The sequence below is a fragment of the Dromiciops gliroides genome, chromosome 2, assembly GCF_019393635.1.
Source record: "Dromiciops gliroides isolate mDroGli1 chromosome 2, mDroGli1.pri, whole genome shotgun sequence".
Lineage (NCBI taxonomy): Eukaryota > Metazoa > Chordata > Mammalia > Microbiotheria > Microbiotheriidae > Dromiciops > Dromiciops gliroides.
This window is the reverse complement of record NC_057862.1, coordinates 385284717-385312020: the sequence shown is the minus strand read 5'-3', so window position 1 is coordinate 385312020 and position 27304 is coordinate 385284717. Positions and strand designations below refer to the sequence as shown.

Below are 27304 nucleotides of genomic sequence, written 5' to 3'. Positions count from 1 at the left end.
CATAACCTGACCCCTTCCTACCTTTCTAGTCTTCTTATACTTTATTTTCTGTCTATAACTCTGCAGCCTCTATAGAGACCTGCTTGCCATTCTCACACACAACATTCCCTCTCCTGTCCTCTTTGGCCTTAGTGCTGGTTGTCCCCCATATCTGGAATGCTCTCTCTTCTTAACCTTCACCACTAGTTTCGCCTGGCTTCTTTCAAGGCTTGAACACAAAATGCACATGCTACAGGAAGGTCTTTCTCAGTCTGTCCAGCTGGTGCCTTTCCTGCCTTTCTTTCCACTCTACATCTGTCTTCTCTGCCTGGTTTAACTCAATGGAACAAATGCCCTCTCCCAGGATAAGATCATCACCTCTAATCTAATCACACTATGCTGCTAACTCAAGCCTCAGGATTTCACAGCTCTTAGTCTCCTCTCCACTCCATTGGAAGGCTGAGGGTGGAGTAACAAACTTCTGCCAGGTGCTTCCTTTATACAGGGCAAAAAATTCCAACTTGGTCCAGCTCACTTCACTTTTCATCTGCTGCTCTGCCTGGTTTCAAGTCTACAGAAAAAGGACACTCTTTTCCCCTCCCCTCTTCCAGCTTCCTTTGGGTGTTATCTTTCCCCATTACATTGGAAGTTTCTCAAGGGCAAGAACTATCTTTCTTTTTCTTATATCTATTCCCAGAGCTTAAAGAATAGATATTACAGTAGGCGCTTAATCAATATTATTAAATTGAATTCCTAGAATTACTATCTTTTGTGTTTATAGTTTATATGTGCCTAATTTCCATGTGTTTCTCCATCCAGGAAGATCGGTCTGTTTTTGCCAGTAGGGCACCTAGGTGGCACAATGGATAGAGCACTGGCCCTGAAGTTGGGAGGACTTGAGTTCAAATCTCACCTCAGACACTTACTAGCTCTGTCACTGTGGGCAAGTCACTTAACCACAATTGCCTTAAACATCTGAGGCCATCTCCAGTCAACCTGATATGTATCTTGCCACCGGACCTAGAGGTTCTGGAGGAGAGGGTGAGGTTGGTGACCTTGCACAACCCTCCCTCACTTAACTCCAATACACTGTAAGTCATGACATCATGTCATGATCCTCTTTGAGAACAAAGGACAAACAACAACAACAACACATTTTGCCTTTGTATCCTCAATATGGAGCATAAAGCTTGACACATAGGAAGTGCTTAGTAAATGCTTTCTGACTTAAGATACTAGATATGTCTGTAACCTTCCTTCTTGGGCCTCAGATTCCTTATTTATAAAATTGTGACTATATTATACTACCTAATTTTCTGGTAGTTGTTATTAAGATGATGCTGTGTAACCTTAAGATACTATAGAAATAGGAAATAATTATATTGAAAAGGTTTTTTACCATTAATTCTATCATAAACATTGCTTACACTGTTTTATTGCTCTATATTTTCTTTTACTCAACAAACTAAAATATATTTTTATATATACATATATGTATATGTATATATATATGTATAATGTATATGTGGATATATATTATATATATATATATATATATATATATATATATATATATATATATATATATATATATATAGTTTTCCCCTAGCCCCTACCCTCACCACCCAACTTCTAGATTATAAAAAGAAAAATAATTTTTTGTACCTGCAGCTTCAGGCCTCACAGATTTCAGTGTAAAATCTTCTGTCATAGCCATCACAGTAATGCCATTTTTTTCTTCCTTTGTACTTTAGGCATCAGCAAAAGTATATTTCCCCTGAAAAAGAAATAATATGCTTGTCTAATGAATCTGAGAGCAGGGGAGTAAGTATCATCTTTGGGGTCTTGAAAAGGATGGTGCCAAAGGAGGAAGGACAAGGTTACTGATGAGGAAGGCCAGTCTGCATATTCATAAAGATGACTTCCAAATCTATACTCTTTCCAAGCTCTAGAATTATAGCTCTAAGTACATGATGGCTATCTCCAACTTGATACCCTACCTGTACTTCAAATTCACCACGCCCCAAACTGAATTCAACATCTTTGTCCCTATAACTTCTCTGATTGCTAACTTTTCTATTTCTGTGATCCCACCACTTTTTTTTTTGTTGTTTTTTTGTTTTTTGTGGGGCGATGGGGGTTAAGTGACTTGCCCAGGGTCACACAGCTAGTAAGTGTCAAGTATCTGAGGCTGGATTTGAACTCAGGTACTCCTGAATCCAGGGCCAGTGCTTTATCCGCTGCGCTGCCTAGCTGCCCATCCCACCACTTTTTCAGTTATGTATATTAAAACGAGTCATTTAAAAAAACAAAACAAAACACAACATTCTTTCTCTCTTCCCTATATCCATAGCCAGATAGTCACTAAGTTCTATTGGTTTTATATCCACAATGTCTCTTACATCAATCCACCCCTTTCCATTCCTACTATTCCTCATGCGGACTTTCATTACTTCTGTCTGGACTATTTGAATATCATTTTTACTCATTTGTCTGCTGCCAGTCTCTTGCTTTCCCTATATATACTACTGTCAGATTTATCTTCCTAAAATATAGATCTATTTCACTCCCCTTCAAATCTTCCCCTTTCCTATGGAATTCATAGAATTAATAGGTCATTTAGTTCAAAATTCTTAGCCAAATTACTTTTCCACATATCTAATACACCTACCCTGATTGAATACTCAATGTTTCCCTGTATATGCTGTTTCTATTCTTTCTTGCCTCCATATCTTGATTCATGCTGCTCCATGACTGGTAACCTCATTTCCAGGTTTGCCTGTTGAAAATCTATATATCTTTCCAGACTAATCTTAAATGCTACCTCCTTTGAGGAAACATCTTCTTTCCTCCTCTGAATGCCTACATTACTATTTGTATTTTCTCAATGGGAATTTATCCCATTTTGCCATGCAGTAGTAATTTGATCCATGTCTTATTTCTCTCACTGGCACCTACACACCTTAAAGGGAGAGATTAGAGTTTATTCATCTTTGTCTCTCTATGCCTCACCCCCTTCTCCCTCCAACTCACCAGTGCTAAGCCTAAGCATTGCATAGGTTGGTGCTCACCATTTGTTGTTGTTGAATGATATTGTCTAACTTTTAGCTTCATTTAAATTATTTATACAAGAATCCTTAAATGTAGCCAGATATATTTCCAGAGGTACTTGAAAGGAGGTGGGAATTTTCAAGTACACATAATAAATACTGAAAGGGAAGATTTAAGGGACTCAAGCATAGGAATAATAGTATTCTCTCAATCAAAACTTTTTTGTGCTGGCCTATTACATTTCAGGATCACTTGTGTTTTGGAAAGAACACTAAATTTGCAGTAAGGGACCTCAGTTTGAATCTTGGCTCTAACACTTACTAGCTATCAGCTTACTTCAAATCTCAGCTCAGCTACTTACTACTTGTGTAACCTTGGGGAGGTCATATAATCTCTTTGGGCATCAATTTCCTCATCTGTAAGTTGAGGAAAAATGAGGAGGATATGAGCCCTGCCCTTAGGAATTTATAATCTAGTGAAGGAGATGAAAGTTTATAAACAAATCACTGATAAGACAGTGTGGTAAGTGCCACTGAGAGCGGCCTAGTTCTGAGAGCATTCGGAGAAAGGAGAACTCAAATCTGACTGGTAAGGTTAAGAAAGGGAAGACTTCCTAGAGGAAATGGCATTCAAGATAGGCCTAGAAAGAATGGAAAGGTTTGTTCAATGAGGAGGGATGAAGGAATTGGTAATCCCTTTCTTGTATAAATGCTATGATCCTAAAATAAGTAACAGAGCCAGATTCAAAACTAGGTCTTCTGATTCTAATGTTGGTATTCTTTCTACGTACACTCTCCCCAAGCCTATTTCCTAATTTGTAAAATGAGACAGGTGATTCCAGCACTGGGTCCTAGAGTCAGGAAGCACTGAGTTCAAATGTGGTCTAAGATACTAGATGTATGATCTTGGGAAAGTCACTTAACCTCTGTCTGCTTCAGTTTCCTCAACAGCAAAATGGGGATAATAATAGTAACCTATCTTATAGGGTTGTTGAGAGTATCAAAGGAGATAATATTTGTAAAGTGCCTGTCACATAGTAGGTACCCTATAAATCCTGGTTATTATTCTTTCCTTTTTTTTTTTTTTTTTTACAGGGCAATGGGGTTAAATGACTTGCCCAGGGGGTCACATAGCTAGTAAGTGTTAAGTGTCTGAGGCAAATTTGAACTCAGGTACTCCTGAATCCAGGGCTGGTGCTTTATCCACTGTGCTACCTAGCTGCCCCCCCTTGGTTATTATTCTTAAAAGAGGAACAAAACTTTTTACACTTCCTATCTCACAAGGTGATTATTAGGAAAGTACTTTGTAAACCTTAAAGCACTGTAAATATGAGCTATTATTTTTCATTATCTATGTATCTCCTGAATTGGTCCTTTATATGCACAAGAAGTTGTATTTCTTGAATATAATTACTTAATAAATATTTGTGGCCGAATTAATGGGTGTTGAATAAATCTTTGTTGAATGAGTTTAATGATTAAATGTGTGAAGTAGAGAAAGACGAGGTTGTCTGTTCAAGGGCTCCTATTCCGGAAAGGACTAGATTCCTGGAAGAAATCAAGTACCTTTATGATTCTTCCATTTTCCCATGTGGCATCATATTGGCTCCCATTAGGAAAGTACAAGGTTCCTTTGCCATGAAACATTCCATCTTTCATTTCGCCTTGATATTTCGTTTCTGTTGGGAGAATGTACAAGGCCTTGCCCTCCATCCTGTTTTAAGAATACACACAGAATTTCATGAAACATTATTTACAATAAGAAAAAAATTAGAAACAAAATGTGTGGGGAATTGGAAATTGGGGAATAGCTACACACACTATGATATATCAATGCAATATAATTTTACTGTGCTATAAGGAATGACAAATATGAAGATTTTAATGAAAAAATGGGGAGTGAAGAAAGAATTAAAAAATAATATACATATTACAATAAGTACATATTGTACATTTTACATATGTATCAAATAAACATACTACAAAATACATATTGCAAATGTATCAAATAAACAATATACATATTACAACAACATATAAATAAATACAATTTCAGACAACACCACAACTCAGATGAAGAACAATGGACAATGTTAACATTAACTTGTAAGGCATATGCTCATCCTTTTAACAAACAGAAAACTGCTAAAATGTAAGGTTGCATGTAATCACCACTATAATCATTCTTTTATGTTGTCTTACCTGTTTTGGGAAGATTTTATATGGTAAAATTCAATACTGAGTATGTTGGGGTTATAAACTGTATAATATGGCAAAACAAAATTTATCAATGAAAATTTTAAAAAGAATTTCACAGAGTCCTAGAAATGTTACTGCTGGAAGCTTTAGAACCAAGAATGTTAGAAATACAAGTCTGTGCATGAATTGTTGATGAGTGAGATGAGCAGAACCAAGAGAACATTGTACACAGTATCATCAACATTGTGTGTTGATCAACTGTGATAGACTCGATTCTTCTCAGCAATACAACATAGTTTCAAAGGACTCATGATGGAAAAGGCTCTCCAAATCCAGAAAAAAAGAACTGTGGAACATAGAAGCAGATTGAACCATAGTATTTCTTTTGTTTTGGTGCTGTTTCTCTTCTTTGAGGTTATTATTTTTTTTTTTGCTCTGATTCTTCTCTTATAACATGACTAATGGAGAAATATGTTTAATGTTATTGTACATATATAACCTATATCAGATTACTTGCTGTCTTGGGGAGGGGGGGAAGGGAAGGAGGGAAAAAATTTGAAACTAGTAATCTTATAAAAACAAATGTTGAAAACTATCTCTACATGTAACTGGAAAATAATAAAATACTTTCATAATTTAAAAAATAAAATAAAATAAATACAAAATACAAATGTAAGATCACAAAACATCAGACTATAGAAAGTTATAATTAAGAGATGGAGGGGGTGTTAGGATGTAAAATATTACAATGTATTGTTAGACCTGAAATTGGACATAGAACATAGAACATTAGCACTAACTTGGACCTTTAAACATAGACTATTAGAACGCAGAACACAGAAAGAATATGAAGTTTTAGACTGTTAGACCTGGGATAAGACTTAGAACGTAGAACATTAGACCAGCCTTAGAGATATCTTGTAACCTTTGTAATTTAATAGATGAGAACTGAGGTCCAGGGAGGAAAAAGTGATTTGCTGAAAGTCACACAGCTAGATATAAGCAAAGCTTGGAAAATTGAGGTTCATTTCAATTCACCAGGATGCCTCTTCATATCAGGTGAATTTTTTTTTAAGTCATAACCTTAAAAATTGAAAGGGTGGCAAGGCAGTTTTTAGTCAGTTGTACCAATGTAGGTAGAGACCAATGTCACAACATGATGTCTCCATTTTCTCAACTTCAAAATGAGTTGAGTCCCTTTCAGCTCTGACAGTCTACGACTGAGTCTGGTAGGGATTGTGGGAAGAATGTACTTTTGCTGAGATTTGGGATTATGATATTTGACCGGTTTGTGGGCGGTGTTAGGTCATGACAGAGGGTGGGCAGAGGAAGCGAGTGCCCAATCGAGTCACGATATACTAATCGAGAGGGCGGGGCTGTCACGACAGGACAATCTGGTGGATGCGCACTTAGGCTTAATTGGGCCGGTTCTTCGGGTTGGCGGGAGGACACAGCAGGGAGGATTCTTGTTCTTATAAGGGAGGCAGTCACGGCAAGGTGGGGGCTCGGAGGAACTCTCCTTTGATTCTTCTAATTCCGGTTCCATCTTCTTGCAGGGCTACTGCCGTGTGTTTACAACGTTCCTTCCTTACCTTCCATGAACATATTCACCAAAGTACTGGCTGCCGGTGTACTGCATAGCATCCACTCTCTTCACAGCCAGCCGGTGCTACTGTATACAGGAACCTCACTATAGCAACTAGTCGTGCGCATGCCCTGTCACCTCCGGGGAAGCTAGCGCTCTATTGCGCTTGCGTATAGCTCTCGGTAGCGGGCTGAGCGTCGGCCTGGTCCGGCTCCTGCGTCTGCGCATGCGTCACTGCGGTGCGACTCGGGAGCAGAGTTCTGGAAAGGGGAGTTCAAGGAGATCTGGGGTAGACCGGGCCGGATTGGGCCCCGTGCGCTGCCGCCGTCGCCGCCGCCATGCCAGGTGTGGTGGAGCTGCCCACCTTGGACGACCTCAAAGTTCAGGAGGTGAGGCCCCGCTCGCGGTGAGCAATTGACAAAACGGCGGCTCGAACCCCGGGCCCTGCACCTTCCGGGCCTGGCCCTTCTCAGCGCGTCCAGGAGCCCCATTTTAGGCCGATCCCCTACCCCTGAGCCCCCCTGCCCCAGGATTCTCTTCCCAGAACCCCTGCATTCTCTTCCTTGTCACCCCATTGTCTTTATATGCTCTATGCACCCCGCATTCTTTTCTAGTCACCCCATTCTTTCTGTAACCCCCATTTTCTTCCTACTCACCCCTCCATTCTCTTCCTAGTCACCCACGTTCTCTTCCCTGTCACCCCCATTTTTCTCCCTGTATCCTCCATTCTTTTCCTAGTCACTCCTTCAGTCTCTTCCTAGTCACCTCCACGTCCTCTATACAATTATCTCCCTAGTCTCTTCTCGGTAAATTACTGACTATACTTTACCTATGAATTGTCCTAATCATACTCTTTACATTCCCTCCTGGGTCCTGGCTTCACTCCACCCCCAACCTTTCTTTTGTGATGATCACCTCTTCCTAGGCCATACTCGAGAGACCCTTGGCAACATCTGTCTGTTACATGAGGGCAGCAGTGGCTTTTCCACTGTAGGGCAGGCTCTCCAGCCTCAATTCACTCTCTAAACAGGTGATTGTTGATCCCTTATTTCCTGTTCATCTTCAACTCTCTGCCAGACTTGAAACCTCCCCACCCCTACTCCACCCCCAGCAATTTTCTGCCTAGAGTGTACCCTATCTCCCTTTGACCCTTACTTTTCCACCTCCTCTCTAAGTAGAAAACCTATGGTCCCTGTCATCCTTTCTTACCCCTTTAGATCTTCTTTAGTCTTTCCAGATGTAAACACAAGCCCATATTTGTGGACCCTGGGGAATACTCACTGTCAGTGTGAGGCCATAGCCAATCCTTTTACTTTCTCTATCCTGCTGTGTCCTTATGTGTTTGTGTCCAGAACTTGACAAGGCACCTATCCTTAGTATCATTTGAGCAGTTGACTAAGACCTCAGACTCAGTAGTTGTCACTTGTGTCCTGTAGCTTGTAACCAGTAGCCAGTAGCAAAAGTTGGACCCAATGACCTGGGCATTATGGTTCTATTTCTGGCTGTCGTGGATGTCAGCCTGACCTTGTCTGCACTATGTTGAAGTGGAAAGAACCCCAGAATAGGAGTTAGGAGAACCCTGTCACTATCCCCTTGATTAATTCAACAAATATTTGACTTTTGTCAGAGCCGGGACAGAGTATCTGTATGCTCTATACAAGATTTGAAAATTGCATACCTAATGTGTTGGGTCAGTTTTAGTGAACTTTCTTTCTTTCTTTCTTTCTTTCTTTCTTTCTTTCTTTCTTTCTTTCTTTCTTTCTTTCTTTCTTTCTTTCTTTCTTTCTTTCTTTCTTTCTTTCTTTCTTTCTTTCTTTCTTTCTTTCTTTCTTTCTTTCTTTCTTTCTTTCTTTCTTTCTTTCTTTCTTTCTTTCTTTCTTTCTTTCTTTCTTTCTTTCTTTCTTTCTTTCTTTCTTTCTTTCTTTCTTTCTTTCTTTCTTTCTTTCTTTCTTTCTTTCTTCTTTCTTTCTTTCTTTCTTTCTTTCTTTCTTTCTTTCTTTCTTTCTTTCTTTCTTTCTTTCTTTCTTTCTTTCTTTCTTTCTTTCTTTCTTTCTTTCTTTCTTTCTTTCTTTCTTTCTTTCTTTCTTTCTTTCTTTCTTTCTTTCTTTCTTTCTTTCTTTCTTTCTTTCTTTCTTTCTTTCTTTCTTTCTTTCTTTCTTTCTTTCTTTCTTTCTTTCTTTCTTTCTTTCTTTCTTTCTTTCTTTCTTTCTTTCTTTCTTTCTTTCTTTCTTTCTTTCTTTCTTTCTTTCTTTCTTTCTTTCTTTCTTTCTTTCTTTCTTTCTTTCTTTCTTTCTTTCTTTCTTTCTTTCTTTCTTTCTTTCTTTCTTTCTTTCTTTCTTTCTTTCTTTCTTTCTTTCTTTCTTTCTTTCTTTCTTTTCTTTCTTTCTTCTTTCTTTCTTTCTTTCTTTCTTTCTTTCTTTCTTTCTTTCTTTCTTTCTTTCTTTCTTTCTTTCTTTCGTGGGGCAATTGGGGTTAAGTGGTTTGCCCAGAGTCACACAGCTAGTAAGTGTCAAGTGTCTGAGGACAGATTTGAACTCAGGTCCTCCTGAATCCAGGGACTGTGCTTTATCCACTGCCCCACCTAGCTTCCCCCTCTTTTTTTTTTTTTTTAAGATGGGCCTTTCTTTTCTTTTCTTTCTTTCTTTCTTTTTTTTTTTTTGGTGGGGCAATTGGGGTTAAGTGACTTGCCCAGGATCACACAGCTAGTAAGTGTCAAGTGTCTGAGGTCAGATTTGCCCCGCCCAAAAGAAAAAAAGAATTAAAGATTGTGGAAAGTGGAATTTTCTGGTATGAATGTAATGGGGTTTTTATGTTGTTGTTTTTTTAAGGGATATAGATGGAAACTAGATCTGTGATTTCATTAATAGAGGGAACTCTTAGGTAAGGAAACTTGCTCTATCAATGCTGGTGTGCACATTCTCTTCGGCTTAAAGTTTTGGAATGTTGCATTGAGAGCACTGAGAGAGATTAAGGACAAACAGGTTATTAGGTGAATCCTGAATTTGAGCCCAGGTCTGTTATACTGTAAAGCCTAGCTGCTGCTGCTGCTGCTTCTTTTTTTTTTTTTGGTGAGGTATTGGGGTTAAGTGACTTGCCCAAGGTCACACAGCTTGTAAGTGTCAAGTGGTCAAGTGTCTGAGGACAGATTTGAACTCAGGTCCTGAATCCAGGGCCAGTGCTCTATCCACTGCACCACTTAGCTGCCCCAGGCCTAGCTTCTTAAACTGTGGGTTGTGACCCCCTTGGGGGAGGGGGGGAGTCACAAAAAATTTGGCAACAGTAAAAGGTTATGTATACCTGTATACCTGTTTTATATGCCTATATGCCAGGGGTATTGTAAAAATTTCTCAGGCGAAACAGGGTCCTGAATGGAAAAAATTTAAGAAGCTCTGCTGTAAAGCACTGTGAGGACAACAGTCTGTCTTATTTATTTAAACTTTGTGTTTCCTCTGGCACTTAACCCAGTGTTCTGCATACAGTATGCTTTAAGAGAAATGAATGACCTACTTTTTAACTGAGTAGAACTTGGCAGTCAGACGGGTTTGAATTGGAGTCCTAACACTACTTACTAGCAATGTGGTTGTCTTAAACAGGGCACTTAAGGTCTCTGATGCTCAATTTTCCCCACCTGTACCTGGGTCAACAAGATGAGGAGAGCTTCACTATCTATCCACTTCAGAGAGTGGTTGTGAGGGAAGTGCTATCTTTAAGAAGTGTCATACACATGTGAAGTGCTATTATTGTTATGAGAAAGGAGTTGGTAGATGTAAAATACTTAAAGACTTTCCAACCAACAAGAATCTATTTTGGTAGAAGGTACTGAATAAGTATGTGAGGATAGTAGATAAACAGCTATTAATATTAGTTGAGTGCATTCTGTGATAAATGTTGAGTAAGTGTGGATAAAGTCTAGGACCCTCCTCTCTTCTCCTTTATGCCATTTTACTTATCTCATAGCTTCCATGGATTTAATTAACATCTTTTTGCTGATGATTATCAAATTTGCCTATCCTGCCCAGCCTTTCTGCTGACTTTCAGACACCTCAAACTTGATGTCCAGTAGCCATCTTAAACTTAACATGTCCAGAATGAACCTTGACCATTATCTTCCCCCAAAGTCTTCCCCTGCCTTGCCTGTTACTGTAGTGGGCAACACCATCTTCCCAGTCCCTCAGGCTTGAAACCTGGGAGTCATCATTGTCTCTCACTGTTCCCTCCCCTCCCCAATATCTAATCTTTTGCCAAGGCTTGTCAGTTTCACCTTTGCCATCACTCTACTGTAGGCCCTCATCACCTTGAACCTTGATTGTTGCAGTAGCCTGCTTGTGGGTTTGTCTGTCTCACGTCTCTCCCCATTCCAGTCTATCCTACTCACCTAGTTTTTACAGGGTAGTCCAATTTGAAATCTGCAGTTGTGTTTCCACCAATTTATTATTATTTTTCTTTCTTGATATGAATTTTCCAATGATACTGATTTCTATCTTGTTGTAACTTCGGGAACTAGAGGCTTTTCCTTTGTACCATGGCATCTTTTGACCATTTGGGCAATCTACAGCTCCTCCCTTTACATCCATTTTTCACAGCAAATATATATATATATTTTGATAGATAGATGATTGATAGATATGCATCTATATGTATATAGATTTTACTGTAGTTTTCTGTAATTATTTCATTATAAGTTTCCTTTTCCTTTCAAAGAGGTCTTATAGGGCTGTTGCCTATATTTAGAGGCAGCTTATATTCTGATTGGTAGTCATTAAGATATATGGTAAAACATCGTCCATTTCCTCAAGGAGTTTACAATTTAGTAGCAGTAGCACAAGTATGATTAAGGAACCTGTTTCTTTTCACAAATATATGATTCTTCTAAAACTTTTCCTGCAGGTCAATGTCAGTTCTGCTGTGCTAAAAGCTGCAGCCCATCATTATGGCGCACAGTGTGATAGAGTCAATAAAGAATTTATGCTTTGCCGCTGGGAAGAAAAGGATCCAAGGCGATGTTTAAATGAAGGGAAACTTGTCAATCAGTGTGCTCTGGATTTCTTCAGGTAAAGATTTCTCTGTGTAAATGCCCTGACACAAAACACTTGTTGGTTAACCAAGTCAAGAGACTAGAAGGCAATATTTTTATTTAATTAAACAAAATGCCTATCATTTGAAAAATATTATGCTAGGTGTTGGGGATACAAAGACAAAATAGTCCTTGCATTCAAAAGGCTTACATTATATTCAAGGGATATATATATATAATGATTTGAGACAGGACCAGTTACCAATGGGGGAATCAGGAGAGGTATCATAGAGGATATGACACCTGAACAAATCCTGAAGGAAGATCAGATGATCACAGACTTAGAGAAATGAGGTACTTTATGGCTCATCTAGGCCTGAGGTATCAAAATACCAGTTGCAACACTCCCTTTGCAGCCTGAACCTGATTAAAATGTAATTGTAGAGGGCAGCTAGGTGGCTCAGTGGATAAAGCAGTGGCCCTGGATTCAGGAGGACCTGAGTTCAAATCTCACCTCAAACACTTGACACTAGCTTTGTGACCCTGGGGAAGTCACTTAACCCTCATTGCTGCCCCCCCCCCCCGCCCCCCCCCCATGTAATTGTAAATATTTAACCAATAAAAATACAGTAGGGCATAGATAATATTAACATGTCGTTTTCTAGGTCATTATTCCTGCAGGAATTCTTATGTATGGTTTAGTGGCCCCATTTCTATATGAATTTGATACCACTGGTCTAGCCCAATTCGCTTATTTTACATATGAGAAAACTAAGGTGAAGACATTAAATAACATGCCCAGGAATGTCTTGCTGCATATTGGCAACCCAGAAAAGATAGCTGCAGAGACAAGTTTTAAAATGGATGACAGACTTCAGAGTTAAACAGCAATGGCAATATATGTTTTTCCCCATTGTATTCTCTGTGCCCCTTATTGTTGTTTAATTAATTATTGTTTAATGTGATATTATATTAACATTATTATATAAATAGTAGCTTATTATTCCATCAGGTCTTCACAGTTTCCAAGTTCTTTATTACTGCAATTCCAGGAAATGCGTAGTGCAAGTATTGTCTCTTCTTGATGAGGAAACTGTGGCTTAGAGACATGATTTGTTCATGGCTCAAACCTAGGTCTCCTGACACTAATTCAGTGGCTTTTCCCATTCTATTGCATTCATTTGTAAAACATGGAGAATAAGACCTAATAGGATTAATTCAGGGAAAGCTCTAAAAAAGACTTCAGAAATTGGAATTTTCATTTTTTTAAGGAGATTTTTGGCATAGTAATTTCTAATGGTTTTAGGTATACTATGTTCCCATGGTAAAAGTTTCTTTCTCACTTTGTCCCATGGTACCTGAAACCTTCCTGTGGAGAAAGCCATTAATCCTGAGAATGTCAGGGGCAGGGTTAGGTTGTATAGACTCTAGGGTGGCAGGGATGAGCTTGAAGACCTGAATAACCTCAGGAGACTGACTAAAACTGTCCTAAATCGTGGAACTGTAGAATATTAGTGCTAGAAGGAACCTTAGAGACTATTTAGTGCAATTTTCTTATTTCACAAGTGAAGCAATTGACTTTTCAGTTAGTATTGACTTAACTACTCCCTTACAGTAAATAAGTGACAGAGCCATCCTGATTCTTAGCCCAGTGCTCCTTCCACAGTATTATGAATTTCTGGATTAAAAACTACACTAAAGTTCTTTTTTGGGGGTAGCCTGAATTGACCTCTATCAGTCATCATCATGTTGTATAGAGGCATACTTTTTATTAAACTTTTGTTTTGTTGCTTTTAATAATAGACATTTTTATTTAAAGTTTGGAGTTCCAAATTCTTTTCCTCCTTCTCTTCCTCCTCTCCTCCGTCCCTGAGGTGCTAAGCAATCAGATATGGGTTATTAATGTACAGTTATGTAAAACATTACCATATTAGTCATTTTGTATAAGAAAACTTGAATCAAAGAAAAAAAATGAAAGAAAGTGAAAAATAGTATGCTTCAGTCTGTGTTCAGTCAATATCAGTTCTTTCTCTGGAGGCGGATAGTATGCTTCATCATTAGTCCTTTGGAATTGTCTTGGATCACTGTATTGCTGAGAATAGTTAAGTCATTCACAGTTCATCAAATAGTATTGCCATCTCCTGGTTCTGCTCACTTAACTCTACATCAGTTCATAAGTCTAGACCTTTCTGAAATCATTCTGCTTGTCATTTCTAATAGCACAATAATAGTCCATCACCATCATATACCACAGCTTGTTTAGCCATTCCCCAATTGATGGGCATTCCTTTGATTTCCAATTCTTAGCCACCACAGAAAGAGCTGCTAGAAATACTTTTGGACAAATTGGTCTTTTTTCTCTTTTTTGGGATGTCTTTGGGATATAAACCTAGCAGTGGTATTGCTGGATCAAAGGGTATCCCAGTTTTATAGCCCTTTGGGCATAATTCCAAATTGCTCTCCAGAATGGTTGGATCCATTCTCAACTCCACCAGCGGTGAACTGGCATCCCAGTATTGAACTTGTTTGGTAAAAAGGTCATTAATACATTGGAACTGGATTTGGTTTTGACTGCATATTTGTTACAAGGAATTTTTTTTCTTTCCTTTTTATTAGGGGAGGTAGGAGGGAGAAAGGGCAAGTTTTGTTATTTGCAAGTTTTGTTATTTGAAATAAGTTAAAAATAAATTAAGAATACAATATAACTGAATCCTATATTATATACCTTCATTTAATTGGTTACCTAAGATAGAAACTTGATAGCCACAATCTAAAGCAGTCCTTGAGCCCTGATTTGAGTCACCCTCCCAAGTGCCTCTAGTTTGCTTGCCTTTTTATTTGGAATTTTTCTTCAGAAATAAATTCCCGGGCAGCTAGGTGGCACAGTGGATAAAGCACTGGCCCTGGATTCAGGAGTACCTGAGTTCAAATCTGGCCTCAGACAGTTGACACTTACTAGCTGTGTGACCCTGGGTAAGTCATTGGGTAACCCTCATTGCCCTGCAAAAAAGAAAAGAAAAGAAATTCCCCTTATCTCCCTGCAGTTTTACCTCATATCATGTTCAACAATTCAGTTAAAAATTTGTTAACTAGATAGTGTAGAGCGCCATACTCAGTGTCAGGGTAGAAAGCCCAGGATAGGTTCAGAGCATAGAGAATAGTTAATTTTGGGTGCATATAAGGAGGAATGGTGCCATAGTTGCTAGTTATGCTATAGAGAAGCTTTCTGTTCAGGTATGATCCATTCCAGCTCTGAGTTATTGTAAATATCTTATACCAATCCCTCCATAATCAGTTTTGCCTATCAGTTAAATTTCCAGGCAATAGGAAGTCATACCAGAGATATTCTGAGCAGGTGTGACATGACTACATCTCTGCTTAAGAATGATTATTTTGGGGGCAGCTAGGTGGCGCAGCAGATAGAGCACTGGCTGGCCCGGATTCAGGAGGACCTGAGTTCAAATCCGGCCTCAGACACTGTGTGACACTGGGCAAGTCACTTAACCCCAATCCCCCCCACCTCCCCCAATGATTATTTTTGTACCAGTAAAAAGATGGATTGGAGAGGGAGAGTGAAGGCAGGAAGACCTGTTAGGAGGCACTAGTTGTTAGGAAAGGCAATGTGATGTCATGCAGCATTCTGGACTTAGAGGTAGGAATGTTCCTACCTGACCGTTGTTGGTAGCTGTGTGACCAAAGGCAAGTCACTTAACATTTCTAAGCCTCAGTGTCCTCATCTGTTTAAAATGGGGATGATAATAACTGTAATACATACCCTGTAGGTGCAAATAAAATACTGTATGTAAAACACTTTGTGGACCTTAAGTATCTATGCAAATTAAACGTCAGTGTTTGCTGTAGTCCACGTGAGTGTAATGAGTAAATGAGTGTCTTTTACTAAGGTGGTGGTAGTGGGAATCCAGAGGGAATGATTGTGAGATGTGTTGATAACTGATTAGACGTGAAAGGGAAGAGTTGAAGATAACCCTAGGTTATAAACAGGAGAGAATTTGAAGTCTCCCCCCACTCCAGTCCTTCTTCCATTCACCTGTTACATTGATCTTCCTGAAGAACAAATCTACCCATGTCACTTCCCTATTCACTAAAACTCTAGTGGCTTCTTATCATCTCTAAAATCAAATATGAAATCTTCTGTTTGGTTTCAAAGCCCTTTATAACCTGGCCCACTCCTTGTAACATTGGCTTCCTTGCTATTCGTGGAAGAAGATGGTCCATGTTCTGAATCTGGCCATTCTCACTGGTTGTCTGGCATGCCTGAAATTCCCTTCCTTCCCATTTCTGCTTTGAGGCTTCCCTGATTTCCTTCATATCACTTCTACAGGAAGTCTTTTCCAATCCCCTTTAATGCTAGTGCTTTCCTTGTATTGAGTATATTCATTTTATCCTATATAAAGCTTGTGTATACGTATGTAATATTTAGATTTCCTTATATATGCACATATATGTATCTATATCTAGATATTTATATTTTGTTTGTACTTAGTTGTTTTCATATTATCTCCCACATTAGACTGTGAACTCCTTGAGAGCAGTCTTTTGCCTTTCTTTCTATCCCTAACACTTTTCATAATAGCTAGTATTCTGGCACATAGTAGGTGCTTAACAAATACTTGTTGACTGACTGAGAGTAGGTGAACAGTGATGCCGCAGACAGTGAACTCAGAAGGAGCAAATTTTAGACTTGTTGAGTTTGATAGTGAGTGGGACATGCAAATGAATTGCATGCAAGTCTAAGACTTAGATTTTTCTAGGACCAGCTAATAATCAAAACTGTCTCATTTACTACTGTGTACTGTATACTGTGTAAGGGTGGGGGGTGGGGAGAAATATTTAAGAAATATTTTTCCAGTGGTCTAAAGTTTAAACACCAAAACAGTTTTCCCTCTTTAGTATAAAAATCTTTCTAAAATTAAGTTAACATTTTCTCATAAATACACATAATGTATCCTTTTCTTGATGATCCAGAGCTGCCATTATGTACATTAGTTGATGTAGTGTTGCTTAGTGGTCTCAGAATGTGCTTTGTGCTTTGACTTCTTGTGTCTTCTACCACATAGTCATTGTCATTTCTTGCTACCCTCCACTTGTCTGCTGCTTCTCCTGTTGTCTGTGCTTCCTCCTTACCTCTTCTTAATTTACTTCTAATCTGCTCTAGTTTTAGAAACCAAATTAATTTAATTTATTTGAATTGGGTGTATCAAGTGTAAATAGGCTCCTTGTGAGGGAGAGTTAGGGCCTTACTTAACTTTGTGATACCTGTTTTTTGACTTCTTGGTGACCTTTTAGGCCTATTTTCTGGTTCTCAGGTATCTTTCTAATCATAGACCTTACTGCATAATCAAGGTTTTCCTGTACAAAAATATCACTGATAAATAGAAAGAATATTAGATTTGGAATCAGGGTCGACTTTTTAATCTCTTCACATCTCTGATTGTTTCCTCATTTTTAAAAAGGGAATGATAGGGACAGCTAGATGGCGCAGTGGATAGAGCACGGGCCCTGGATTCGGGAGGACCTGAGTTCAAATCCGGCTTCAGATACTTAACACTTACTGGCTGTGTGACCTTGGGCAAGTCACTTAACCCCAATTGCCTCACCAAAAAAAAAACAAAAAAGGGAATGATATTTGTACTACTGACTTTGTAAGTTTATTTTGAACATTAATTGGAAATAATATTTTACACATATACACACTTAAGGATCATCATCATTACTATTATTATTGTTATTATTACGTACCATCTTTATCCCATTGATTTATCTAATAAACATTAATTCACTGCCTGTTGTGTTCTAAGCATTATGCTAGGGATACAATAACAAAAATGAAACAGTTTCTGCTCTCATGAAGCTCACGTGTTGTTGGGGAAGATGATGTTTACAGATGAATAGAGTCAGTTCTGGGGAGGAGTGGGGAGGGCAAATAGTAACTGGGAGGATCAAGATAGACCTTTTGAAGGAGACAGAACTTTAGTTGAGTCATGAAAGAAACTAGGGAGTCCAGTGGGGGAGAGGTGCAGAAATCATATATTAAGTGGTGTATTCTAGGTCTGTGTAAAGGCTTAGAGATGGAGATTGAATATTGTGTAAGTCAGTTTGACTAGAGTGGAGAAGGTATGTAGGAGGCTTAACATGCAGTAAGCCTGGAAAGGTAGACTGAGGTTAAATTGTGAAGACATTACTTGCCAAATTAAGCAGTTTTAATTTTTTTAAAGACAGTTTAAAACCACTGGAATTTCTTGAATGGGAGAGTGATATAGTCAGACCTCTGCTTTTGGAACATCAAATTAGTTAGCGGGTAGGGGAGGTTGGATTGAAGAGAGAAATCATCTTTTGAGTTTTATCCTAGAATGTACTTTGCCATAGTGAGTCATAGGATTTAGAATTGGAAAGGACCTTAGATATTACATAAGTTTCTTCTCCCACTGAGTTTTACAGATGAGGAAATTGAGGTCCATAGAAATTAAGTGGCATGCTCACAGATTACAGAGTTACATGGTTAACAGAGTTACAGATAACAGACCCTAATTTTGAACCCAAATTCCTGATTTCAAATCTAGTTGTCTGTTTCACTATGTTGCCTCTGTGCTTTTTCAAAACACATTCAACACTTTTCCCCCCATTTTGCTTCCCAATAAGCTAATTTCTTAGTTTCTGCCTTTCAGGAGTATAAAGACACACTGTGCTGAGCCCTTTACTGAGTACTGGACCTGTATTGATTATTCTGAGCTTCAAGAGCTTCGCCGATGTCGAAAGGAACAGGCAAAATTTGACAACTGTGTCCTGAACAAACTGGGCTGGGTGCGCCCTGACTTGGGAGAACTGTCAAAGGTAAAAAAAACAAAGAAAACCAAACTTGTATATTACCTTGTTCTTGAACCAGTAGTTGGGTAAAGGCAGGAGGAGCATCTTGGACAAAAGTAGGGGAATATGCTCATTGAGGTTAACCTTTAATTGTCACTGTAAATATGGTGGACTTGTAGAAGCAGAAAAATGAGATTGGATGATTACTCACATTTAAGAAGGAATTTTGTTTTATAGAAACCTCCTTTCCCTCAAGTGCTTGTTTTCAGATCAGTTCATTGGGGAGGGTTGGGAGGGGTGCTTGAAAGGTAGTGGAGAAAAGGAAGAAAAGAAAATGAAGTATTAGTAAGATTATGATATACATTAATTGGGGAAAAAAATAGCTTAGTGTATGGAAAATCAGAAGGCTTGGAGATTTTGCTACCAGCAAATTACTCACTTATTCTTTAAAATGAGGGAGTTAGGTTAAATGAATCCTAACATTCTGTGTTCCATTACTGTTCATTCTAAGATCCCTTCTAGTGCTATCATTATGTGTTTTTAATTAATTAATTAATTAATTAATTAATTTTATTATTTTTTTTTTTAGTGAGGCAATTTTTAGTGAGGCAATTAAGTGACTTGCCCAGGGTCACACAGCTAGTAAATGTTAAGTGTCTGAGGCTGGATCCGAACTCAGGTACTCCTGACTCCAGGGCCGGTGCTCCATCCACTGTGCCACCTAGCTGCCCCTCATTATGTGTTTTTAGAATCACTTCCAGCTCTAATATTCATTCTCTACTCTTAAGGATTTTTTCCTTTTATGAATTTTAAGACCTAAGTGGCTGTATAGCTTTACCAACACTGGAAAAAGCATTTCCTCTAAAACATACCCAACTACAGCTTATCCAGCAGACCTCAGAACTACTTTATCTTGGGTCAGTCTATTCCTTTGATTATTGGAAAGTTTTCCCTTTTATCAAACTTAAATTTCTGTTTTTTGTAATTTTCCATACATTGTCTTCTGGGTTAAGTGAAACAAATCTAAGCCCCATTCGCAAGTTTCAGCTGCTTTGAAGGCAACTATCATAACAACCCTTGCCTCTCTTCTCCCCACTTCCCCCCCTCGATCTTTTCTCTAGATCCTCATGTGAGGATAGCTAATCTATTAATAGAGTGTCTAAGGATAAGAAAACAAAAATCTTCCTGTCCTCTGCCCTGATCAAACCACATCTGGAATATTATGTTCAGTTCTGGCTACCAGATTTTTGGAGGGACATTGATAAACTGGAGATGACCCAAGAAGATGCCAATTAGGCTTTGAGTTCATCAGAAATTTTAAAAATCTACTCTCCCTAAAATCCAGGGTACATGTCATACTATTCCTGCCTTCCTCTCTATTAAAGTCTTTTAAGTTTCTTTGATTATGTGAAACTATGATTGATACCAAATTTTTCTAGGACCACATCTATTGTACAAAACAAGGTACACTAATCTCCTTTTATGAGGTATGATCCCAAAGTCATTTTTACTTGGCTTTAGAACACTCGAAGGATTCTTTCCACTTACAGTTTTGGTATTTTTCAGTTACTTCTTAATTTTTGAGTATATGATCTTTGCACTTGGTGGGAATGCTACCATTGTGATCTTGGACAAGTCACCTGACCTTTCTAGGGCTTAGTACCTCATCTGAAAAATGAGGGGTTTGGACTAAATGACCTCTGAGGTCTTGTACAGCTCTAAAGGTATAATCTAAAGATTGGCCACACTTTGGAAAGGTTTTCCATCTGTTTTTGGTTTTGTGGTCAGTTAGATAGGTTACCTCCTGTGCATAAAACTATCCTAATAACAACTCTCGGCTCAGTGCTTCATTATAATGTACAGAGTGCTTTCCTCCCCAGACCCTTTTTAGGTAGGTTAGAGTATTGTTAACCCCCTTTTACAGAGGGGGAAATAGTATCAAAGAAGGGAAGTCATCCGCCTGAGGGACCCACAGGTAGTAGTAGGGCGGAGCTGGGTCCCACATCTTTAGACTTTATGTGCAGGTCTCTTGCCAACTCACTAGGATGTTCACAAGGGTTTAAAATAGCAGTGTGGCTGGAGACTGAGGATGGAGAAGAATCAGTAATTTTCCCCCAGAGACCTGGGTTCAAGAACTTTTTTGAATATTGACTATGTATTCAGGGACAAATCATTTCATCTCTTTGGACCTCAGTTTTCTTTGTTTCTCCTCCCTCCCTCCCTCCTTTCCTCCTTCCCTCCTTCCCTCCTTCCTTCCTTCCTTCCTCCCTCCCTCCTTCCCTCCTTCCCTCCTTCCTTCCTTCCTTCCTCCCTCCCTCCCTCCCTCCTTCCCTCCCTCCTTTCCTTCCACAGGGCAATGAGAGTTAAGTGACTTGCTTAGGGTCACACAGTAAGTGTTAAGTGAGGCCAGATTTGAACTCAGGTCCTCATGAATCCAGGACCAGTGCTTTATCCACTGTGCCACCTAGCTGCCCCTCAGACCTCAGTTTTCTTGTCTATGTAATAAGGAGGTTGGCCTAGATATTCACTGAAGTATCTACCACTTCTGATATTCTGTGCAAAGCTCATAGGAGAGACTCTTGTTCAAATCTGGCTCGCATTGCCTGCTTCAGGGGATTGTTGTGAAGAAACTACTACTTTGTAATTTTTAAAGCTCTATAGAAATGGCAGTGCCTGCTACTGCACACCTGTCTCCTAAAACTGTCATTTGTTTTTCTTCCTCCCCTTTCTAGGTTACGAAAGTGAGCACAACCCGACCTCTACCGGAGGATCCTTATCATTCTAGATCAAGACCAGAGCCAAATCCTGTTTTTGAGGGAGATTTGAAGCCTTCAAAACATGGCAGCCGATTCTTTTTCTGGAATTGGTAGAAGAAAGAGCTATATCTAGGGAGCTCAAACTCGAGACAGCCTCAAGCAACGAGTACAGAATTAAGACTTTTGTCCAGCTTGTCTGCAGGTCCTTTCCAGGAAAATAAAAAAAGAAAACCTAATTTATGTGGCTTGGCACTTATTTTATACCGTTTCCTGATTCTTAGGGCCAACTAGCTGTTTAGTAAAGATTTAAAGGAAATCACTTTATTTTATTATATTTTATTTAACCTTTTGACCTTTTAAGTTGATTTTCCCTCCTTGTTTTTAGGCTATTGGAGTAAGTACTATTTGGATTTCTTTTTCAGATAGTGGAGGCCATTGTCATGTACTGAAAAGATCACTGGGCTGTGACTCAAGAAACCTGAGTTTGAGTCCCATTGCTTTCACTGTCTTGCTTTGGGTATGTTACTTCCCCTCTCTCAGGTGCAGAGAGATGAGCTGACTTTCCAAATGTTACATGGTAACAAGTACCATTACCAGGATTTGAACCTAGTTCCTTTGATACAAAAATCTACTTTCTTCATTATACCATAGATGCATTCCTTGTTGCCAAGAGTCACACCACTTGAAGCTAATCCCTGCCATGAGTACAAGAATACACCCACCTAAAGATTTCAATGGATTGTGGGAAAATATGACTAGTTAAAAAACACATATTCAAGAGGGCTAGTACTTCTATCACCACATTATAAAAACATGGACAGAGGTAACCAGATGTCATTTTAGTGTGGTTATGTGGCTTATGTGTGCCTTGGTAGTAATGTGTTTGTGGTGTTAATTCAAGTGGGCGTTGGTTCTTTAATTTTGCCTGGTATTCATCCAAATGATGAATTTATATTTATTTATACTTTCACAACATACTACATGAATATTGAACTCAAACTGCCAGTTGGCTCCAATTTGGGCTTGAAGCATTCTGGAAAAGGATCTGATACCTCACTGTGATAGAGATAACTCTGGGTTCTCAAAGGTTCTGACAAGCCTACAAGCTGGAGAAACTCCAAATACAGACCAGATAATAGAATATATACATGAAGAGGCTTATTACTAGAAGGTTAGCCACTAGGTCAATGACTTTTTTGGTGTAGCCTGCTCATGAAAAACCTAAGTTGAGGAAGGGTTATTATGTTCATAGATCAAGACAGGAACCACACTCACCAAAATTATAGATCAATTAAAATATTTATTTTCATCAGATGCAATGATTGGGGAAGGGGCTAGTGAGGGATTGAAAATAAGTGCAGAGAAGTTACCAATAAAAGGCAGACCAACAGGTGATTTTTTAAAAAAACTATCCAACTCATGAAGATTGACACTTTTAAAAAACATTTTCCCCAATTACATTAATTCCCAATTTAAAATTTTTTTTAACATTTTTTAAAGTTTTGAGTTCAAAATTTTAGCCTTCCCACCGTCTCTCTCTTCCCCTACCATGAGACAGTAAGTAATCTGATGTAGGTTATACATGTGCAATTATGTAAAATATTTCCATATTAATAATTTTGTATAAGAAAATGAACAAAAAAGAAAGTGAAAAATAGCATCCTTCAGTTTATTTAGACAATTTCAGTTCTGTCTGGAGGCAGATAGCATTTTTCTTTCATGAGTCCTTGGGGATTATCTTGGATCATTGTAATGTTGAAAATAGCTAAGTCATTCACAGTTCATGACTGTACGATATTGCTATTACTATGTATAATGTTCTGGTTCTACCCACTTCCCATCAGTTCATGTAAGTTGAAGACTGATACTCTTAAGGAAGTGTGAACTTCATTGGTAAAGGGAGGACTCATAAGTAGAAAAGAACATTGGATTGGGAACCAGCTTGACTGCGTTTACCAGAGCAGATTGTTAATATTTTCAGTGTTAGAATTTATACCTTGGTACATGATTTAGACATAAAGGGTGATACCATAAACAAATTAGGAGAGGAAGGAATAGTTTGTCAGATCTATGGAGAGGAGAACAGTTTATGACCAAGCAAGAGATAGAGAATGTTATGAAATACAAAATGGATAATTTTGATTACATTAAATCAAACAGATTTTGCATAAACACAACTAATGCAACCAAGATTAGAAGGAAAGTAGAAAGCTGGGAAACAATTTTTATAGCCAGTGTTTCTGATAGAGACCTTATTTCTCAAATATATAGAGAATGAAGTCAAATATATAAGAATACAAGTCATTCCCCAATTGATAAATGGTCAAAGGATATGAACAGGCAGTTTTCAGATGAAGAAATTAAAGTAATATATAGTCATGAAAAAATGCTCTAAGTCACTATTGATTAGAGAAATGCAAATTAAAACAACTCTGAGGTACCACTTCACACCTATCAGATTGGCTGATAATATGACAGAAAAGGAAAATGGTAAATGTTGGAGATATGTGAAAATTGAAACACATGAAACACATGTTGGTGGAGCTGTGGACTGATCCAACCATTCTGGAAACCAATTTGGAATTACGCTCAAAGGGCTATAAAACTGCATACCCTTTAATCCAGCAATACAACTGCTGGACCTGTATCCCAAAGAGATCATAAAAAATGGAAAAGGACCTATTTGCACAAAAATATTTTTAGCAGCTCTTTTTGTGGTGGCAAAGAATTGGAAATTATGGGGATTCCCATCAGTTGGGGAATGGCTGAACAAGTTGTGGTGTATAAATGTAATGGAATACTATTGTGCTGTAAGAAATAGTGAGCAGGCAAATTCAAGAAAAACCTGGAAAGACTCATGTGAACTGATGCTGAGTGAAATGAAGAGAATGTTGTATACAGTAACAGCAACATTGTAATCTTATCTCTTCTCAGCAATACAGATCCAAGACAATTCCAAAAGACTCATGATGGAAAATGTTCTCCACATCCAAAGAAAGAACTACAGAATCTGAATGTGGATCAAGGCATACTATTTTCATTTTTTTGTTATATTTTCTTTCTTGTGGTTTTTCCCTTTTGTTCTGATTCTTCTTTCACAACATGACTAATGTGGAAATATGTTTAACATGATTGTACATATATAACCTATATCAAATTGCTTACTGTCTTAAGGAGGGGGGAGGAAAGAGAGGTAGGGAGAAAAATTTTGAACTCAAAATCTTACAAAAATGAATGTCAAAAATTATCTTTAAGGGGGCAGCTAGGTGGCGCAGTGGATAGAGCACCAGCCCTGGAGTCAGGAGTACCTGAGTTCAAATCTGGCCTCAGACACTTAACACTTACTAGCTCTGTGACCTTGGGCAAGTCACTTAACCCCAATTGCCTCACTTTAAAAAAAAATTATCTTTACATGTAATTGGAAAAAATACTATTAAGGGGAGAAAAGAACTTAGACCTCAGAAATTGGCAAATTGAGGCCTGATTTATTGTTTTGTTCATTATGCTTTTCAAAATGATGGGAAAATGTTAATAATGCAGATTAAACTTTAAAAGTATGTTCTATGTACATTTCCCCCCCCCCCACACACACACACATGCTACACCTCACTCCCCACCAAGAGCCAGTTATTAAACATCTATTCCTGGAATCAGGAGTTTGAGTACTAGCCTTACCACTTCAGTAGTAGTATGATCTTGGGCAAATCATTTCCCCTCTCTGAGCTTGCTTCTTTATCTGTAAAGTGAGAGAGCTGATCTACAAGATTTCTTAAGATGTTGTCTAGCAGGGGCAGCTAGGTGGCGCAGTGGATAAAGCACCAACCAGAATTCAGGAGGACCTGAGTTCAAATGTGGCTTCAGACACTTGACACTTACTAGCTGTGTGACCCTGGGCAAGTCACTTAATCCTCATTGCCCTGGGGAAAAAAAAAAAAAAGATGTTTTCTTTTCTCTGTGACCATGGGTGTTTCAGAATATAATACTTTAAGGCCTTCTCCACTGCTGGAGAACAGATAGAAGTGTTTGAAAGAAAATGCTTATATAAGTAGGAAGATATTAGGGAAGCAAAATGACATAGGGAAAGAATAGTCTTAGACTTGGAGTCAGAAAACCCTGGGTTCAAATACTGACTCCTAACACAACTAACTATGTGATTTGGGACAAATAGTTCAACCTTCTGAGCCTCAATTTCCTTATTAATAAAATGAGGATATAAACTTTTATACTGTTAGACTCATGGGAGTGTGGTGAGGAGCATATCTGTTGCACAGAGGCATTTGGCAAACTTTTCAGTCCTATAGATATTTGTACCACCCACCTCACAGGATAGTAGTGAGAGAAATGTTTTGCAGACCTTAAAGTAAATTGGAGTTATTAATGAATTGACTTCCCAAATAATATCCTACACTTTAGATTCTCAGCTTTCTTTTCTGACATCACCAGCTAGTAGACAATAGATTTCACTAAAGGTCCACTAAGTTGAAGCTTCTAGTACTAAACAGACTGAGAACATTCCTAGGCTGAAAAAAAAATTATCAAGGTGTCTTGTCCTATAACCTATTTCAATAACAAGGAACTGGGGACTAGGAGGACTCCACCCTCCCACAACTTGTCCAGTCTGGCTCTAAGTCTAAAGAAATTAGTTTCCACCACTTCCCCTTTACATCCCATTTTCAGGCATTGCTCGCCAGATGTTTTTCCTGATAGACACAGGAGATGTAGTCTGAACTCCCAACTCCAAAGCCCGGAAGCTGGGAGGTCTGAGTGTCAATTCCAACCCTGGGTGTGTTCCTTAACCTCTATAAGAAGTGGAAATTGATGACAAATAAAGGGACAAGTGCTTATCTACCTCTTGGGCAGGTTATAGATGTGTGTTTATAAAACTTTTCAGTTCAAAGCACTATTACTATGTCTTTTAAAAATTCAGTGACATTACTGCACCATTTCTACCCACTACATTTCCTCTTTTAATACTTCTACTTCTTTGCACTGTCACTAACTGGCTGTGTGGCCTTGGACAAATCATTTCACTTTTCTGGGCCTCAGTGAGGAAACCTAACATTCAATGTTCTAAGGTCTTTCATTATGTTCAACGTTCTAACGATGTCTGTCTAAAGTCTTTTCTAGAACTAACATTTTATATTCTGTATCATATTCCAAGTTTCAATTTGATTAAACAAATATTAAGTAATAATGTATGCAATATACTCAAACAGGCACTGGTGATAGGAAAAAATGACACAACCTTCTGTCCTGAAGGAGTTTACTTTTACAAGGTTTATTTTCACTATAGTATTCTGTGGTTGTTCTAACATTTTTGTCTTCTAAAATGCCCTCCACTCTATTCAACCAGTCCATTGACAAGCAGTTATGAAGCAGTTCATGCAGATAGACTAAAGTGAGACAGACCCTTCCCTTGAGAAATTTATAATCTCACCATCAGAGTCAACACAGACATATAAGATAATTTTGAGAGGAAGGCATTATTAACTGGGGAATCAGGGGAAAATATCACATAAAAATAGCAAGCTCTTCCAGAGAGCATTGCAGAAAATGAGAGATTATAAAAGGGAGATGAAAACTTGATGCACTCGGCCTGAGGGGGAGCCAGTGGGAAGCCCTGGAGATGGAAGCAAAGTGCCAAGTAGGAGGAACAGCAAGGAGTTACTTTTACTGTGTCACATACTCCTATGAGTATGTTAATTTTATATTCAGAAACCTTCAGTGGCTCCCCATTGCCTACTGAATAAAGTATAAACTTCTGACTATCAGTAGGCCATGGGGAGGCATTGAAGGTTTCTGACTAGTCAAAAGGTTTTCTCATCAAGGTTTAATTCAGATGCCTCCCCCTCTTTGAAGCCTTACTTGAACCACTGTACCTTCTATTCTTCAAGTT

General features: G+C 38.5%; 2 protein-coding genes across 2 annotated transcripts in view; one reads left to right on the top strand and one right to left on the bottom strand.

Moving 5' to 3' along the window:
- MORN5 (MORN repeat containing 5) overlaps positions 1-6774 on the bottom strand; it is a 62620-nt gene extending 55846 nt beyond the window's left edge. The window contains 4 exon segments of the mRNA XM_043979980.1: positions 1659-1735; positions 1738-1756; positions 4596-4743; positions 6581-6774. Coding sequence (XP_043835915.1) covers positions 1659-1735; positions 1738-1756; positions 4596-4743; positions 6581-6774 — 438 coding nt within the window.
- Positions 6775-7032: 258 nt separating this feature from the next.
- Positions 7033-21644, top strand: NDUFA8 (NADH:ubiquinone oxidoreductase subunit A8). Its single transcript, XM_043979981.1, has 4 exons — positions 7033-7202; positions 11701-11864; positions 18514-18679; positions 21385-21644. Exons 1-4 carry the CDS (start codon positions 7152-7154, stop codon positions 21520-21522), a joined length of 519 nt encoding a protein of 172 aa, XP_043835916.1. The 5' UTR covers positions 7033-7151; the 3' UTR covers positions 21523-21644.
- The last annotated feature ends 5660 nt before the right edge of the window (positions 21645-27304 follow it).

Coding starts and splice junctions, on each gene's coding strand:
- NDUFA8 (XM_043979981.1), top strand. CDS start 7,152: ATGCCAGGTGTGGTGGAGCTGCCCACCTTGGACGACCTCAAAGTTCAG. Junction 11,865..18,513: donor TGTGCTCTGGATTTCTTCAG/GTAAAGATTTCT, acceptor TCTGCCTTTCAG/GAGTATAAAGACACACTGTG. Junction 18,680..21,384: donor ACTTGGGAGAACTGTCAAAG/GTAAAAAAAACA, acceptor TCCCCTTTCTAG/GTTACGAAAGTGAGCACAAC.